General features: G+C 39.2%; 1 protein-coding gene and 1 pseudogene across 2 annotated transcripts; one reads left to right on the top strand and one right to left on the bottom strand.

The window, feature by feature from the left end:
• The first annotated feature begins 7,887 nt into the window (after positions 1 to 7,887).
• On the top strand, positions 7,888 to 12,099 carry LOC125200346 (putative late blight resistance protein homolog R1A-3; annotated as a pseudogene). Its single transcript, XR_016132547.1, has 3 exons — positions 7,888 to 11,191; positions 11,359 to 11,568; positions 11,665 to 12,099. The product of XR_016132547.1 is annotated as a putative late blight resistance protein homolog R1A-3 (transcript).
• Positions 12,100 to 15,705: 3,606 nt separating this feature from the next.
• On the bottom strand, positions 15,706 to 17,814 carry LOC125206984 (uncharacterized). Its single transcript, XM_089060728.1, has 2 exons — positions 17,057 to 17,814; positions 15,706 to 16,971 (listed from the first exon to the last, which is right to left on the bottom strand). Exons 1-2 carry the CDS (start codon positions 17,812 to 17,814, stop codon positions 15,813 to 15,815), a joined length of 1,917 nt encoding a protein of 638 aa, XP_088916854.1. The 3' UTR covers positions 15,706 to 15,812.
• Positions 17,815 to 18,396: the final 582 nt, after the last annotated feature.

Genomic DNA, 18,396 nt, shown 5'->3' with positions numbered 1-18,396 from the left:
GGCATCTTCTGTAGAGCCTCCACAAGTGGTATGTTAATCTGCACTTTCCTGAAAATATCCAAGAATCTTGCAAACTGTTCCTCCTTCTTCTTCTGCACGATCTGAGGAAAAGGAACTCTGACTGCTGCAGGCTAAGGTGGGGAGGAAACCTCAGCATGAACTACCGGTGGTAGCTTAGGCTCCTCCTTCTCTGGCTCTGATTCTACCTCTGGCTCAAATTCTGCTTCTTTCTCTTTTTCAACTGCAGTCTCGGGCATAGAAGGGCCATCATAGGTTTTGCCACTCCTAAGCTGAATTTCCTTGCAATCTTTGGAATTCACAATTGGTTGCCCCGGGAAGTGGCCGGGAGTATGTAATTTGCTCACAGATTGAGCTATCTGACTCATTTGATTGTCCATACGCTTCATGTGTGTACTCAAGTCTTGCACCTCTGTCTCTACCTTTTTCAGCCTCTTATCAGAGTCGTCCATGATATCCCCTGTTTGTTTCATAAATGCCATCAAGACATCATTGATCTCAATCTTCTTTGGCTCCTTAATCTCGCCATTTGACACTTGGAACCCCGGAGGTGGCTGCAGGGCATTTTTAGTTGCCGCCTTGATGCACATAATTTACATCTTCACTTTCGAGACCAGTTGGCTCTGTTCCCATGAAGCCCAACTTGCTTGTCAAGAAGTCCAGTTGCTTGGACATCATGTCCATCCTGTCAATGTCCGATGTGGATGCTACCCTGTAGGTCTTTCTTCTTTCATTCTTCCATCCCTCATTGTTGGAAGCTACCCTTTCAATCACCTCTGGAGACTCCTCTTCTCCCAACCTAAGGAGTGAACCCCATGCACTCATAATCAACTCGCGCACTGCCTCTGGAGTGGGTCCTCTGTAGAAACTTATGACTTGTTGTCCTGGGTTCAAACCATGGTTAGGGCATCTCTTCAGATATTTAAATCTCTTCCATGCCTCTTGAATATTCTCCTGAGGCTACATTGCATAGGAGATAACCTCAGCTTGTCGCTTTAGTGCCTCGCTAGGCGGGTAGTATTTATCCAAGAACAGCTCAACCATTGCATCCCAAGTTGCGACCGAGTTGGGATCCATATTATCATACCAATCTCTGGCATCGTCCTTCAAAGAAAAGGGAAATAGTCTTAGGCGAATCTGATCATCAGAGACCCCATTAGCCTTCACCGTGTTGCTGATTTGTATAAACTTGGTCAAGTGCTTGTTGGCATCTTCTGATCCTGTTCCACCAAATGCCCCTGTTTATCAACCCCGGCTTCAATTCAAAGCTATTAGCGGCAATCCCGCCATTGTTGATCAGTGATTAGCCACTCGTCTGTATGCAAACAAATTTTGCATGGGGTTTAGTCTCACATTTTGCGCATCCAAACGCCTTTGCATATTAGCCATTCACTGAAGAAGTTGATGGACAACGGGAACGGGGTGCTCCACATTATTGTTCTCATTGCTATTCTCCTCGTTGTTCTCATTGTTTTTTTCATTATGATTATTCTCCTCGATGTTCTCCATCAGAATTGGAGACTGCTGTCCGTTCTGTATGGGAGTGGAGATGGACTAGGTGAAGGAGTACTTTGAATAAGAGAAGGAAGACGCCTATGACCTGGTGAAGATACCCGAATCCTTTGGTTTAACCTCCTCTGTGCGTTCCTCTTCCTGTTCGATGCTTCGATCTCAAGATCGATTGGCTCTAAAGGTGGACCTTTAGAATGCGTGTGCATACAACCTGCCCAAGGAAACACAAAGATTAGAGAACTCAAAAATAAAAATAAAAATAAAGCAAATAAAATCTAGATTAGTAATCTCTATTTTTATCACGACATTAAGCTATATTGACACAAAATTTTCCCCGCCAACGGCGCCAAAAACTTGACTCGACTTATTTTAATACAAATAATACCCGCAAGTGTATGGAGCTAGTGTAGCAATTAGCAAGCAAGAGTATCGTATCCCACAGAGACAAGATTGTATCAACTCAAGTACCACGAACAAATTTTGACTACTATCTAGACAATCCAAAGAGAAATGGTTTTGTTCTAGAACTACTATAAGCATATAACCCGAACAAGTAAATAATAGAAACAAGAGGAAATAAACACAATTGAAAGATACCACAAAGAGGAGAGTAGAGTTTTGGATCCAACTACAATGAAAATGTCGTGTGATTGATTCAACAACTTCGATTACCCATTTTATGTCTCTAGGATTACTAGGAAAGTCGCTAGTCTAGGTTGAGCCCCCTCGCGAGTGTACTCACCCCGTTGATTAACCCTTAATATTGAAGTCTCCTTCTAATATGTTTAGATTAACTCCATAGAACAAAAGACCCAAGCCCTCACTAAGGTTCCCCTTCTCGAGTGTAGATTATCAAAGTGATGCTCACACTTTTATCAAACCTAGATAGGTATCTCTCGATTTCAACTATAAAGGTAAACAAACCCAATTGGTAGCTAAGCAATTGAATTGAAAAGGCACAAGAATGAACAAAGAAACCACAAGAGCTAAGCAATCAAAAGAAGTCCTTCAATTAATTACATACATACATTGTAGTCTTCACCAAAACTCCACAATAAATTTAGCTACTCATGTTATTCATGAAAACCAAAACAATGGATTCAATCAAATACATAAAGAAAGCAAATAGATACTCCTGTGGAACGATTCTATGGATTAGAGACTCCAATCTCTCGATTTGTAGTCTTCAATCTTCAAATCTCTCTTCAAAGTGTTCTTCGGGAAGTGTAGAATGTGTGGTTGGCGGTGGAATGTAGAATCCTTAAAACCTAGATCCCCATCCTCTTTTCTTCTTTCTAAAATCGTAACTACAGACCCGTCTGCTGACTTAATGGACCAGGCCGGGTAGGGTTTCTGCAAAGGAAATTCACCCGGCCGGGTGGAGTTTTTAAACTGGAAATTCACCCGGCCGGGTGGTGTTTTTAGAGGCTTCACTGCCCTCTAAGCTTCCACACCCGGATTTTTACCTTCTTTTCATCTGTTTTTCCTAAAACACTTAACAAACAATAAATCCTCAAAGGATAGAATAAATGGCTAGGATTAGACAATCTCGAGTGAAAACTCGACATTTAGTACTTCAACAAGCCAATTAAACCAATGAAAACATGAGATTGTCAGGGCTAACCTCAAAGACCTATGGGTGTCCATAGATCAGAAGAAACCAAATCGGATGATCGATTCGAGAGATATCAAAATGTACGATCAAGATGTACAAGAACAGAGATTATATCAATTCATGAGTGCGTTGAATGACCAATATGAAACTATAAAGAGGGAAATATTGAGGAATGACCCACTTCCCTCAGTAGAAGCGGTGTACGCCTCACTCTGACAAGAAGAGGCCCGATTGTTCGTCCTTTGACAGGGAAATACCAACGAGAATGAGGCCTCGCACGGAATAGGTGCCGGATTGGCTGCCCGACGCCTACCGGGAAACCAGCGACAGAATTACCAGGGCGGCGGAGGAGGCAGAGGTGGCGGAAACTGGAATAGGCGAACTGAGGAAGACAAGCTCAAGTTGGTCTGCTCCCACTGTGGCCGGAAAAAACACACAAAAGAAACGTGTTTCGAACTGGTGGGCTTCCCAGAGTGGTGGGAAGAACGTACCGGCAAACCGCCCCCGCCGCACAGGGGAGGAAAAGCGGCAGTCGCAGTCGCACGAAACAGAGGAGAAGCCGTCGCCACCATCGGAGGCAACTCAGGAGGAGCTGCTACCGTCCAAGGCGGCAGGCTATAACCGGTGGGCGAGGGTACAAGGACCGGAAATGCCTTGGTCGGAATTTCAACAGAGAAGGCTTCATCTTCGACGGAGGCGACGCAGATGGAGTGGGATGGTAAGTTAGGGATAGGTAAAGGGAGTTTAATCCTAGAGCCTCCAACTTCCACCCAATTGAATTTTGACCCCAAAAACTCTCTTAAATTCCACCTAGTACCCCATCCAAACAATCCCTCTCTATTTCGCCTACCTAAAACCCAAATATTTCAAAACCGACCCCAGAAAGCCAGAACACCCAAAAATAGCCCCATACTTTGTCAAAATTCTTTTCAGCCCCTCAAAAAATTGCCCAATTCCTATGCCTTATGTACATCGTCAGTCAGTAAAAGTAAGAACTTGATTTTTGATTGTGGAGCCACCGACACGATGACCTATGATGCATCAGATATTATTAATATGCACGATGCACCACAAAATTACATCCAAACCGCGAGTAGGGAGTTAACTGAAGTAAAAGGGGCGGGAACCGTGGAAATTTCACCATCCTTAACATTGTCAAACTGTTTATATATTTCGTCCCTATCTCACAAATTGCTCTCCATAAGCCATGTTACTAAGGAATTAAATTGCACGCTTCTAATGCAACCGCACTTTTGTCTTTTAGAGGATATAGAACAGGGCGGATAATTGGACGTGGCACTGAGAGGGACGGTCTCTACTACGTTGATGAGATAGCTCAATCCGGACCGCTATGCTGACTCACGGATCTACGGAAAGGGAGGCTTGGCTTTGGCATCGCAGATTGGGGCATCCATCCACGGGTTATCTAAAAATACTTTTCCTAAGTTTTCTCTAGATTTAAATTATGAGACTTGTTCATTGGCCAAAAGTCATAGACATTCCTACAAATTGAATAATACTCTTGTTGGTTCACCTTATGATCTTATTCATTCTGATGTGTGGGGTCCATCACCAGTTATTGGGGTCAAGGTCTTAGATATTTTCTTATTTTGGTGGATGATTGCACTCATATAACGTGGGTATATTTTCTGAAACAAAAAAGTGAGGTTTTTGATAACTTTGTTCATTTATTAAAGAAAATACAAACCCAATTTCAGAAAACTATCAAAGTCTTGCGGTCTGACAATGGGGGGAGGGGGAATTTGTTAATTCCACTATGAAAAACTTCTTCCATATACTCCTGAATAGAACGGCGTCTCCGAAAGACGAAACCGTACCCTTTTAGAAATGGCTCGTGCCATGCTCGTTGATTCCCATACTCCCTGAAAATTCTGGCCCGAGCTCCAAACCCCACTCAAAGCTCTCTCAACCCATACTCAAATTCCTTTGCCATTAACCCATTAGCCCAGAATATTTGGTTATTCAGTTTTTGTCCATATACCCTAACATGAGAGAGATAAACTATCCGTATGTGCGGTCAAGTGTGTTTTCGTAGGATATGGGTGGATGAAAAGGGATATAGATGTTATGACCTTAAGACAAATCGGGTTATCACCACCATGAATTGTGATTTCCTTGAGAGTGAGTACTTCTTTAACCACCTTAGCAGTCAGGGGGAGAGTGAGAGTGATACCATAGACTCGCTAAGTTGGTCAATGCCAAGTCAGCCCCTGGGCCCACCACCAATGCCGCCACAACTTGAAGAAGTCGTCAGAACAACAGAACAAATCTCAAACGTACAACAGACCGTGACTCAATGTGGCACTATTCAAAATCCGCCCCAACTGATACCCACTGTAAGTTTACCTGAGTCAGAAGCTGTTGCTAACAATATTCCTGATTAGTTCTGAGGCAGAAACAGAGGCTCAGAGTGAGCCAGAAATTTGTGATTTAATTGAAGAACAGGTGAATGAAGAGATTTGCAAGTATACCCGTCCAGTGTAATCAACAAGGGGAGTGCCACCTAAGAGGTATAGCCCAGAAAGGCTGGGAGGAGCAAAGGCCCGATACTCAATTGCAAATATTGCAACAAGGCATATATCTGAAATGGCCAAAGCATTTGAGGCGGCGTTATATGAAGAAGAAGAAATTCCTCGCACGGTAGAAGAGGCTTGGAGACACAAGCACTGGAGGGGAGCAATGCTAAAGGAGATGGGGGCACTGGAGAGAAATGGCACTTGGGAGAAATGCAAAATACCAGATGGGAAGAAGACGGTTGGGTGTCGATGGGTCTTCACAATTAAGAGGCGACCCGATGGTTCTATAGAAAGATACAAGGACGACTAGTAACCAAGGGATACACCCAGACTTATGGTATAGATTATTCTGAGACTTTCTCTCCTGTGGCAAAAATGAACACAATCCGAGTATTTTTTTTATTAGTTGCTGCAAATAGAGATTGGCCCTTGCACCAATTCGACGTCACCAATGCATTTCTCCATGGCGAGTTGAGAAAGGAAGTATGTATGGAAGTACCTCCTAGTTTCAAAGATGGATTCAAGAAGGGTGAAGGATGTCGTCTGAAAAAAAACTTTATATGGTTTGAAGCAATCTCCCAGAATATGGTTCGGAAGATCTATAGAAGCTATGAAGAAGAATGGGTTTAAGCAGAGTAATTCCGATCACACATTGTTTTTGAAAAGGCGCGGAGATCGAATCACATGCCTAATCATCTATATCGACGATATGATCATCACTGGAGATGATGTTGAAGAGATAGAGCGTCTCAAAGGGAGTCTGTTACAAGAATTTGAAATGAATGACCTAGGAAACCTAAAATATTTCCTAGGAATAGAAGTGTTGAGATCAGAAGGGGGTATTTTCCTAAGGCAGGAAGAAGTATACTTTGGACATTCTGGCAGAGACCGGGCTCTTGGACTGCAAGCCAACAGAAACTCCTATGTTAGTCAACCATGGGCTACAGATTACCAAGTGAGCAGAATCCATAGATCAAGTGAGGTACCAACGTCTGGTTGGAAAGCTCATCTATTTATCCCATACCAAACCGGATATAGCTTATGCTGTCGGAGTAGTAAGCCAGTTTATGCACCGACCACAGAAGGACCATTATGAGACAGCATTGAGAATAGTCAAGTACCTCAAAGAGACAGTCGGACATGGAGTAATGTTCAAGAAGAATGAGAAACGAGGAGTGTTTGGATATACTGATGCAGATTGGACAAGTAATTCGGTCGAGAGGAAATCAACTGCAGAATACTTCACCTTTGTGGAAGGTAACTTGGTAACATGGAGAAGCAAGAAACAGAAAGTGGTGGCACTATCAAGTGCCGAAGCAGAGTTAGGGGGATCCAGAAAAGAGCTAACTTTTTTGTGACAATAAAGCAGCGATTAGTATATAAGAGAATCCAGTTCAACATGACAGAACTAAACATGTGGAAGTCGAGACACTTCATTAAGGAGAAAATCGAGAATGGAGTTGTGGAGTTCTCATTCGTTCGATCAGAGCATCAATTGGCCGACATCCTCACAAAAGCTGTGAACTCTAAGAATATTATAAGTGTTCTTTGCTGAGCTTTGGAGATCCCACCGCCCAACTTGAGGGGGAGTGTTAGAAATGGAAATGAGAATCAAATCAACACCAACTCAAAATCACACCAGGCATAGAATAATTGTCTACACCATTTGAGAAAGTGGACTCCAAACTCCAAACTCCAAACTCGTTACACTAACGTTCTTCTATAAAAAAAGCAAGAGATTGAATCCATAAATAATGATAAGATAGTTTATTTATGCAGATGCTCTTGTGGATGTTACAAAAGTACTTCCATCGCATAAATTTTGTCACACTTTGACCGGGCACGGATTTTAAGAAACATGATGGAAAGTGAGAATGAGTTGGTGGAATATGCGGACTACTACCAAAAATGATACAAAGTGAAATGTAACAAATTTATAGGACGGACGGAAATAGAAAAATGTGACAAACTTTCTGGGACGGAGGGAATAGTTTATAAGACCAAAATATTCTAAGGAAAGGACATGAGACGTTTCTTCGTGGAAGCCACTTACATTGAACCTTTCAAGTTGACATACTGTAATGCTAATTGTTTAAGCATTTCAACAACCAAACATGGTTAAATAATAATATCTGCTGGCAATGATTCATCGAAACAATACCTTGACTCAATCTCTTGTCTCCCCTTTCATTTTTCACCTGTTCTTCCTTCTTACTCTTTCAGAATTTTTTTCATCCTAAAAAAAAAGATTATTCCAATCGAGATGGCCGCTTATGCAGCTCTGGTTTCACTTATGCAGATCATCAATCAGATCGAGCACCATCCTTCCCCTCCGATTGCTATGGACAAAAAACAAGTTGAATCTCTCACTGAAATTGTTATGTTTTTGCAGGAATTCCTTGAAGGCTATAAGTCTCCTTATACTGACAGCGATGAAGCAGATCCGTTGGAGATGCGCATAGCTGATGCGGTTTATGCGGCTGAAGATGTCATCGAATCTCACACTGTGGAGCAGCTTCGTCCTGATGTCTTAGTCTTGTACGAGGCTTTGAAGGACGTGATAGAAGACATGGATTTGGTCGTTGCTGTCAAAGAAGGTATGCTGCTGAGACAAGTCTCAGATATCTCGATATCTGCAGAGGTCACAAGTGCTTATTTTATTCTGCTGGATTTTATGCAAGACATTCAATTGGTAGAAAAAAGGGTGACGAAACACATGGAGTTGATCTTAGCACTCAAATATCATCTGCGGAGACAAGTCTCAGATTCCTCAACATCTGCAGATTTGTATAAGACTGTGGTAAAGGTGATACAACACATGGATTTCATCAAGAGTGAAGTGATGGAGATTTTGGATTTCAAAGATCAGCTTCAGAGAAAAGTCTTGGCATTTGCTGATTACGATTTGTATGCATATCACAAGACTGACGTGGTGGATTTCATAGAAAACGTGGATTTGCTTAAGAATGAAGTGATGGAGATTTTTGCATTTAAAGATCAGCTGCAGCAGGGACAATTACTCTCGCCATCTGCTAATTCCTCAACATATGCAGAGACTCAGGCGTATTTCAGAAAAGACATGGATTTGGATTTGGATTTGATCAAGAAAGACATGACGGAGATCATCGCAATCAAAGATCAGCTAGAGATACAAGTCTCAGCCTCTTCTGATTCCTCAGCATCTGCAAGCTTTTGTGAGAGTTTGCAGAAGGTGATAGTAGACATGGATTTAATCAAGGAAGAAGTGATGGAGTTCGTTGCACTCAAAGATCATAGACAAGTCTCCGGTGGTTCCTCAACATCTTCTTTCTCTAGGCCAAACAACACAGCCATGGTGGGCTTTGATCATGTCATGACTCAACTCATAGAGAAGCTCATTTACGGACAACCCGGTCGCCAAGTCATCCCAATCGTAGGAATGGGAGGAATTGGTAAGACTACTCTTGCCACAAATGTTTATGCACGTCCATTTATAGGTGACCATTTTGTTATATGTGCTTGGGTTACCATTTCTCAACAATTTAGCTTAAAAGATCTTCTTGGTGAAATTCTTTTTCAAGCTAGTAAACAGAGTTTGAGTGAAATGAGAGAATATGAAATAGGACTATCACTCTACCAATATTTATCATATAGAAGGTATCTAATAGTGTTGGATGATATGTGGAATATTGAGGCATGGGAGAAGATACAACTCTATTTTCCTGACAATGGTAACGGTAGTAGGATAATGGTGACAACTAGGCTATCGAATTTGGGTTCTCAATTGAATAACAATTATAGCCTTGAAATGGAATTTATGAATGAAGAAAGTAGTTGGAATATGTTCAGCAAAATTGTGTTTGGGGAAAAAAATTGTCCTTTGGAATTGGAGAAAATTGGAAAGAAGATAGTGGAGGGTTGCAGAGGACTTCCATTATCAATTGTTGTGATGGGAGGTCTTTTGGAAAAAATGGAACAAACTAAAGAATGTTGGGAATCTATTACGAGGAGCATGAGTTCATTAGCAAATTTGGAAAATGATAAGCATTGCTTGAAAATACTAAAGTTGAGCTACGACCATTTGCCAGTTTATCTTAAGTCGTGCTTTGTACATATGGGAATGTATGAGGAGGATAGTAAAATTCGAGTCTCAACACTCATCAAGCTATGGGTTTCTGAAGGATTTGTAAAACCAGTAAATGGCAAAAGTTTGGAAACAATAGTTGAAGAGTACTTAGATGAACTGGTTGCGAGAAATCTAATTCTTGTTCATGAGTTCGGGAGAACTGGAAGCATGAAGTTCTTGAAAATCCATGACTTGTTGAGAGATCTTTGCTTGAGAGAAGCTGAAAAGGAGGGGGTTATCATGTGGTTGGACAACATAATCCTCAAGACATGTCTAGCCAACGTCGTGTAGTTATCCCGAGAAGCACTTCAAAGATGGAAATCCTTGATGCCATGAGATCTACACCATATGTCCGTTCCTGTATAAGTGATTATGAAAGAGTTCAATTGTTCCCCAAATTAAGATTGTTGAGGACATTGCAAGCATACAACATATTTTTTCATCGAAAAGTACATCAGTATTCCCTAAGAGAATTGTTCAAGTTGATTAATTTGAGGTTTCTTGCTGTTTATCATGAAGAAGGTTCCCAACTTCCTTCTTCAATCAATATCCTCTGGAGCCTTCAGACATTAATTCTTCTTGTATCATTCTTGGATTTATCTATGTCCCAAGCAAATATGAATGCACCGGTTGAAATTTGGAACATGTCCCAACTTAGGCATGTCAATTTCCATGTTTATGGCTGGCACATCGGTAGAGGATTGCATCTCCCAGATCCTCCGAGTGACAAGATTGTGATCATGGAGAATCTACAAACCCTCAAAGTAGTAAGGAATTTCAAATGTGATGAGATGATGGTTCATAGGATTCCCAATATCAGGAAATTGGGACTATCTTATCCTGGTGGTGATGAGGCTATTGAGTATGGTGTTGACTATTGTCTCCACAATGTCGGACGTCTGCAAAAGCTTGAATCTCTCAGCTGCGAAGGCTATGGTAGGAGTGCTTTGTTGCAAAAGCTTACCTTTCCACACTCTCTTAAGAGTGTGACTCTTTGGATATATATAAATAGAATGGAAGACATATTGGAAAAGGCAAGTGCATTACCCCTTCTTCAAAAGCTCAAGTTGAAGGGTGGAGATTTCACAACAGGCAAATGGGAAACAGTGGAAGGCCAGTTCCCCAGTCTCAAATATTTGGAACTTGACTTGTGTAAAGGCTTGGAATGGTGGATGACAGAGAGCTCTCACTTTCCATGCCTCGAGCACCTTAGGCTTTACGAAGTATCTTTGATGGAGTTCCCTGCAGAACTTGGTGAAATTCCGACACTGAAATCCGTGAGAATGCATCATTGCAGTGAAGAATCAGTGATAAGTGCAAAGAGAATGGTCGAGGAACAAGAGGATTTACAAGGAGAAGAAGAATTATCTTTTAATGTTTCCGTTATCCTCAAAAAGCACTGCGGTGAGAACGGTTTTCTGATAACCTTAGCAAATCGCAACTTTACAGTTGAAATAGATCGTTACTAGGATTGTCAATAATAATTTAGATGTCCATTTGTTTTTTCATTATATACTGGTATTAATTTTTGAATTCATATTTTACGTAAATATGAATTTTGTCTCGTGTAGCATTGGATGAAATGTTGGAGTATTTAAGAAAATTCTTGTAAACAAGTTGGAGTATCTCAGAGCAGTTCTTGTAGATAACCACAACTGGTTTACATGCGAAAGCTGGAATCTCATAGCTATGATTTTTCACGAAAGCTTACCTTTCCATACTCTCTTAGGATTCTAACTCGTGAAATCAGAAATCAAAGAATGGAAGCCTCATTGGAAAAGGTAAGTACATTGCCTATTCTTCAGAAGCTCATGTTGAGATATGGAAGTTTTACTATTGGTATAATATTTTTCAGATAAGATACAATTTTTTTTCAGGTAGTAGAGAAATGAAAGGGGAGACTGACTTCAATTCTTTTGTTGGATATTAATTAATGCGCCATGACTCATGTCATTGATACTCCCTGTCTTCCATTAGGAGTCTCATTCACGGGCGATAAGAAATGTTAAGAAAAGTGGATGGAAAAAAGTTAGTAGAATATGAGTCTCACTTGTATATATATATATAAGTTTTAAATAAATGTAAGTGAAATGAGTTAGTGAAAGGTGATACTCTATTAACCGAGACTCCTATTCGCGGATGGAGGGAGTATCAATGCTACTGATGGACCCCATTGATATCAACAACTCCACACTTTCTTTTTCACCACTCGTCTTTGTTTGGCCTTTTTAATGCCACTATCATGTTGCCGATTGATTGTACATGTATTTAAGTGTACATTCAATATTACACCCACCCTTCATATTACTATAAAATACTCGTATTATTCTTTCTTTTTTTTATGTTTCACTTAAATTAACTCATTTTATTATTTTTTAAAAAATATTTTTTCGGATCTCCATTAAATGTCTCATATTTGATCGTTATGAATTTTAAAAATTTGTTTGTAGAAAAATTAGTGGAATATATGTTCTACTTTTATATATTAATTTTATAATAAAATGTGAGTGAGAATGAGTTAATTGAATGTAGGTTCTACTAAAAAAAAATGATAAAAATGAAATGAAACATTTATTGGAAACTGTACAAGTAATGAAATATTATGACATATTTAATGGGAACCAGAGGGAGTAGTAATATTTTTATTCTATTTCTTACTTTTTAGTGCAAAATCAAATCCATGAGTAATTTTGTGACGATGAATATTGTGTTAACAACATCGAACGTCTACAAAAGCTGGAATCTCTTAGCTTTGACTGCTTTGCTAGGCATGATTTGTTGCAAAAGCTTACCTTTCCGCGCTCTCGAGTTTAACTCTTGCATTCAATGATAATGGAATGGAGGATATATTGGAGAAGGTAAGTACACTGCCCCTTCTTCAAAAGCTGAAGCTGTGTGGTGGATTTTTTTTATCAGGCAAATGGGAAACAGTTGAAGGCCAGTTCCTCAGTCTCAAAGTTTTGTGGATGGAATGTTGTTATAATTTGGAATGCTGGACGATGGAAAGCTCTCACTTCCCATGTCTCGAGCGGCTTTATCTTAGCTGGATGGATTTGGATGAGATTCCTGCGGAACTTGGTGAAATTCCAACACTGAAATATGTGGAGTTGGAAGAGTGTACCGAATCAACGATAAGGAGTGCGAGGAGAATGGCAGAGGAACAAGAGGAATTACAAGGAGGAGACGAACTATCCTTTAAAGTTATGGTTAGGCTCGACAACTTTGACTACGAAGAGCAAGATGAGATTGATCAACTGCTGAGCTTGGCAAATCCCAACTTTCAAGTTGAATAAACAAAAGAAGGAAATTCTTCATTATGTTGTATGCATGTAATTTCTTATACCTAAACTGCATGAATTATGCAAATCTATTTGTCATAAAATTAATAGATTCGAGCTTGTTTGATTACATTACTAATAATATAAGTCGTACTATCTATTAATATTATTTCATAAATTCAGAAAGAGAAACAAAGTTAATTTTTACTAAAAGAAGAAATGAATCATTTCACTTGAGATATCTTTAAAAACAATGCAAATCAATTAACTTAGAAATGGGAGAATATATTATTTGAGTATTAGGCCTTCTTAAATAAAAGCGCGTGCTTTATTGGACTGGGCTTTCCAAATATCTAGGCTGGCTTGAAGTCCTCATCTTGGCCCAATAAACATGGGTCATATTAATAATACACTAAATATGAATAAATAGAAAGGAAATCTTATTTTTTCAATTTTCCCGTGACGAAATATTTTGATTCCTATTTATAATATATTGCTGATATAGCACATGTAACATTACGGGGAAATTGAGAAAAGGAATGTGATTAAATGAAAACTCTAAATATTGTACAAACTTAAAAAAGCATTAACAGGAAAATGTCAACAGAATTTCAACGATAGTCAATGATTGATGTTTCGTTGATATTGTGATGATACTGTGTTGACATTAAAATCTTAAAATTTTACATTGTGTTGATATTGAATTGAAACTGTGTTGAAGCTTGTTGAGGAGTTTTGAGTTTGTACAATATATAAGTTTGCATTTATCACTACCATTCTTTAAAATGTTAGAATTCGTTATTTTGTAAGTCATTTTATAGTTATGGAACAACCTACAGTTTAACCATAATTCATTGATTTTTAAGGATATACTCCCTCCGTCCGCGAATAGGAGTCCCGGTTGGCCATTTTCATCCGTCCGCCATTAGGAGTCCCGGTTAGACATTTTATCTTGCGAGTATAAAAAATGACCCCACTTTTCCCTTAATTTAGAAGCTGTAATTAATTTTAATCCACTTTGATTGCAAATAATAATATAAATGGGTCCCACATTCCACTATCACACACTTAAATTATTACACTCAAACTTTTCTTAAAACTCGCACCCAACTCAACCTGGACTCCTATTCGCGGACGGAGGGAGTACTACTATATAAACAGACTTTTTGAGTTATGTAATATTTACTAGACCGACAATTGAATCATAGAAAGCATCCCATCTCAGCAAATTTTAAAAAGTGCTATAACTAACCAAAGTATATATTTCATCCAAGAATCTCCTTTTTCTTTCGAATTTCACCTTATGCTTTTTCAAATTAATGGTTGAAGAGGGAAATTGGTGGTATGTTTATCGGTGTTGTATGCTGGAACCGAATTAAAAAAGAAATCTGACTCAATTACAATGAAAGATGGAGTATTAGACAGAATTCGACCACATCGTGCACATACTTATTAGTTATAAAAGAATTAAAATGAAATAATTCCAAGTTTTGTGTGCACTCTTGAGTTATACACATTTGTTACTGTACGAACTAGATTGTCATTCACTTCATTTTAGTTGCCCGTGTGTATTTTTTCTTAACTTAACATGTTTTTAAAGATTAATACTCCCTCTGTCCCACATAATTTGACCCAGTATTCCATTTTGGGCCGTCCCACATAATTTGACACACTTCACTTTTTACCATTTTTGGTAGTGGACCTTATATTCCACTAACTCATGCATACTCTCATTACTTTAAAAGTAGGATCCACATCCCACCAACTTTTTCAACTCACTTTCCATTATATTTGTTAAAACCTGTGCCGTGTCAAAGTGTCACAAATTATGTGGGACGGAGGGAGTAGTAATTAGTAGTATAATATATTTGACACAACTCGGGTTATATGTTTCTAAAATTAATTTTTTTATATGTTTGCAAATTTCAATGACAAGTACTATGAATTAATTTGTGAATTAGGATTATATTTTTCTAAATTATTTCCAATGGACAAGTATTGTTGTACTATCTGCTTTTTCATATACTCTATACTATATTCTTGTCTTTTGCTTTTCTGAAATTTTGTCTTTTATCTTTTACTTTTCCCTTTGAATTCAGCTCAAAGTAGTATTCTTACAGCTATAAAAAGTTTGAGAATTGTTTCTTTTATTGCACTTAGTTTAGAAAAATGATTCTCCATGCGTCCCAATTAGTTTAGTTGTATTCCCTTTTCGTTTGTCCCAAATTAGTCGAGTCATTACCTTTTTTTTTGGAAAAAAAACTCTCTCCTCTTTAACTTTAATACCTCAATTTCTTAATTTTCTTTCCCAAAAGAAATGTCTAAACTACCTTGAGACGGAAAGAGTACTCCCTTCGTCCACCATTACTTGTCACCAGTTTCCTTTCCGGTCGTCCGCCAATACTTGTACTTGTCTCATTTTACTATTTACTACTTTTTGTAATGGAGTCTACATTCCATCATCTCACTCACATTTATTATAAAACCAATATAAAAATGTAGGATCTACATTTAACCAATTTTTTCCATCCACTTTTTTCACATTTCTTAGAATCTGTACTGGATCAACTTGTGAAATTTATTGGAGAATGGAGGGAAAAGTAAATAGCTAAAGTGTAAAGAGTAAAGTAAGAAAGAATATTACAAAGAAATCCTCTGCTATATTCATTTAAATACAAGGCACAATCATGATTGAATTAAACATAAGCATGTAAAAAGAAAAAGATACACATCGAGCTTTTTCTTTTTCAATCTACGGGCTCAATTTCGCTATAATATTCTATAGTACTATTTACACCGCAGTAGTAGGAACAAATGAAGAACATGCATGGTGCACAGTAAAATCCATGCTTTTCATGCTTATTCTCACCACAAACGTCGCAACAGCGTTTTGTAGTGAGAATTTGATAGGTGAGTGTGTGGCAGTGAACTCCGGGGATCACATATTTTTGACCAAACTTGATGTTTCTATACCTTCCGGATGTTGTTTCAAAGCATATAGGATGGAAGGACAGGTCGCAGGCGCGGCAGTGATACATCCAACTCCTGGGATTCATTTCTATTTCGCATTGATCGCAGTAGAAATCAGCAGGACGGTTTAGAGTGGCGTCATGCGTCAGAAGCAGCGGGTGGTGCTTGTCCCATCTGCGGCTGGTGGTTGATGCTGACAAAATCGCGCATTTAAAGTGCACGATGAAATCACAGCTGCCGCATGCATAGGTATCACTACCGAACAAGATGAGACTATAATCACAGGCATCACATGAATCGAAATCTGGGCTTAAGGAGAGAAGGCTGAGGGGATGGTGAGGATGAGCCGCGTGGTATATAGTGTCCGGCATTGAAGCGCACTTTATATCTACTTTGAACCTTTTGCATTTTGTACAGGCATAATACAGACCATTCGTATCGATATCGCAGATGCTGCATCGTTGCCACTGCCATGGTTTAAGTATGTCACTGGATCGAAGGACAAGGCTGTGATCGTGTTTGTGGAGGAGAGGAAGAGAAATGAGCTGAGGTGGCAATTGGAAACACTCCAAGTGAAGATAGTATTTGCATGATCTTATGCTACATCTCATATAGTAGTATTTTTTACTACCTGAAGAAGATGATGATGGTGCTTGTTTCACAAGTATCGGAGTAATGCACCCATCACATATTAACTCCGATTTTCTACAAGAGTAGTCTTCCTCATCATCATCGTCTTCTTCTTCTTCTTCTTCTTGAAATGATGATGATGAGGAGGAGACTAATGTGAGTTTGTGATGGTGGAACTTATAATCAACATCATCTTGATGATCAAGGATGAGTGATTGTGTATGTGTATCAACTCCTTGTCTCCTTAGAAAAGCTCCAATTAGGTCCGCCCCATCATTTATTGGAAACTCCATAATCCCTTTCTCTCTACATTCAACGCAACAAAAACACACATTTCAACATAATCAAGAAAGGTATGTATGGGGACAAGAAGATTATTGAGTATACGTACCTAGTGGTGTGTGGCGATTTGGTGAAGGCGCAGGTGAGATGGACAGCATATCTGCAAAGCTCACAATGATATATCCAATATTTGGATATTAATCTTTTACTGCAAACTTCACAACGGTAGTTGTATCGGAGATATTGAGGAGGGACATGAAAAGTGAGAGAGAGGGAGTGATGATGATCTTCCCTTTGGATATTATGTGGCAAGGAAGCACATCTCTCATGGATCCAATACTGACATGCCGGTGCAGTGCATGTGTAGGAACTCCCTTTGGCATGTGTGGTGCCGCAAGCATCGCACTTGAAGGTGCAAAACCTCCTAAACAGCTTCAATTCATGGTTGGGGTGACTCGGATGATGTATGATGCTGCGCTCCTCATCTTCGGCTCCATACATCATGTCGCTTCCCTGTGCGCATCTGATATGCATCATATACGCACATTCTGCGCTCGTACATCTGTAGAATATTCCCCAGACATTACTTTGGCAGATTGAACAGCAGCCTTCTTCCACTCCGTCAAGGCTGGATTGTTGAGTGAGTGTGTGTTGAGGGTGCATTGCGTGCCTGATCTTCCTCGGCGCCTCTACACAGTCTTCATGTAGTAGGACATAATACCCACATTTCTGGCTACATTCATAACATTTCTCTCCTCTTCTGAAAGACGTTAGACACCCATAACAAAATCTTGCTCCAGGAGCTTCCACCAGAGTAAGTGGATGCTCGTGGTTCCAATGATCAACCATCTCTTCTCTCTCACTCATTCTTATGTGTGTGTGTTTACTTTTTACTTCTTGTGTTTGTGTGTGTAAGAAGAGGTGTCCACACCAACATATATATATACACATACACACTACTCCATGTAGTAAAACACACCTTTGAGCAATGGAAATATTTTCCATCTTAATAGTTTATCACAAATACAAAAGCATTTCATTCAAACATTCAACCTTTTTCTTTTTTGTCTTTTGCTCTTCTCATAAAATTGTTGAGGAGGGAGACTCAAGGTCGGCTTTGAGGCAATTGCCTTTAGGACAATATCCACAACGGTCGACTTAAATTTTGGTTTATCCCGTAATGCTAAATTAGCTGAGAAATTATGAAGTTTGGATTGTTTCGCAATTATTTAAGACATGAAAATAATATGTCTATGTGTAATAAATATATGACCGATGTTTTCAACCAAACGAAGACGTTTTTTGTATGAATAGACGTCATCGTTTAATTCACCGGCAATGACATACATATATAGTTTCCTAACTGTAATATCAAACTCAATTTCACAAAAAAAAAAGCTTGGTTGTGGAATAATGTGAAGAAATTAATCAAAAATGAATAAAACTGCA

Source organism: Salvia hispanica, chromosome 6 (assembly GCF_029641045.1).
Source record: "Salvia hispanica isolate PSC_SH4W2 chromosome 6, Shi_PSC_v1, whole genome shotgun sequence".
Taxonomy (NCBI): Eukaryota; Viridiplantae; Streptophyta; class Magnoliopsida; order Lamiales; family Lamiaceae; genus Salvia; species Salvia hispanica.
The sequence above is the reverse complement of the archived record's forward strand: the minus strand, read 5'-3'. Positions and strand labels throughout refer to the sequence as shown.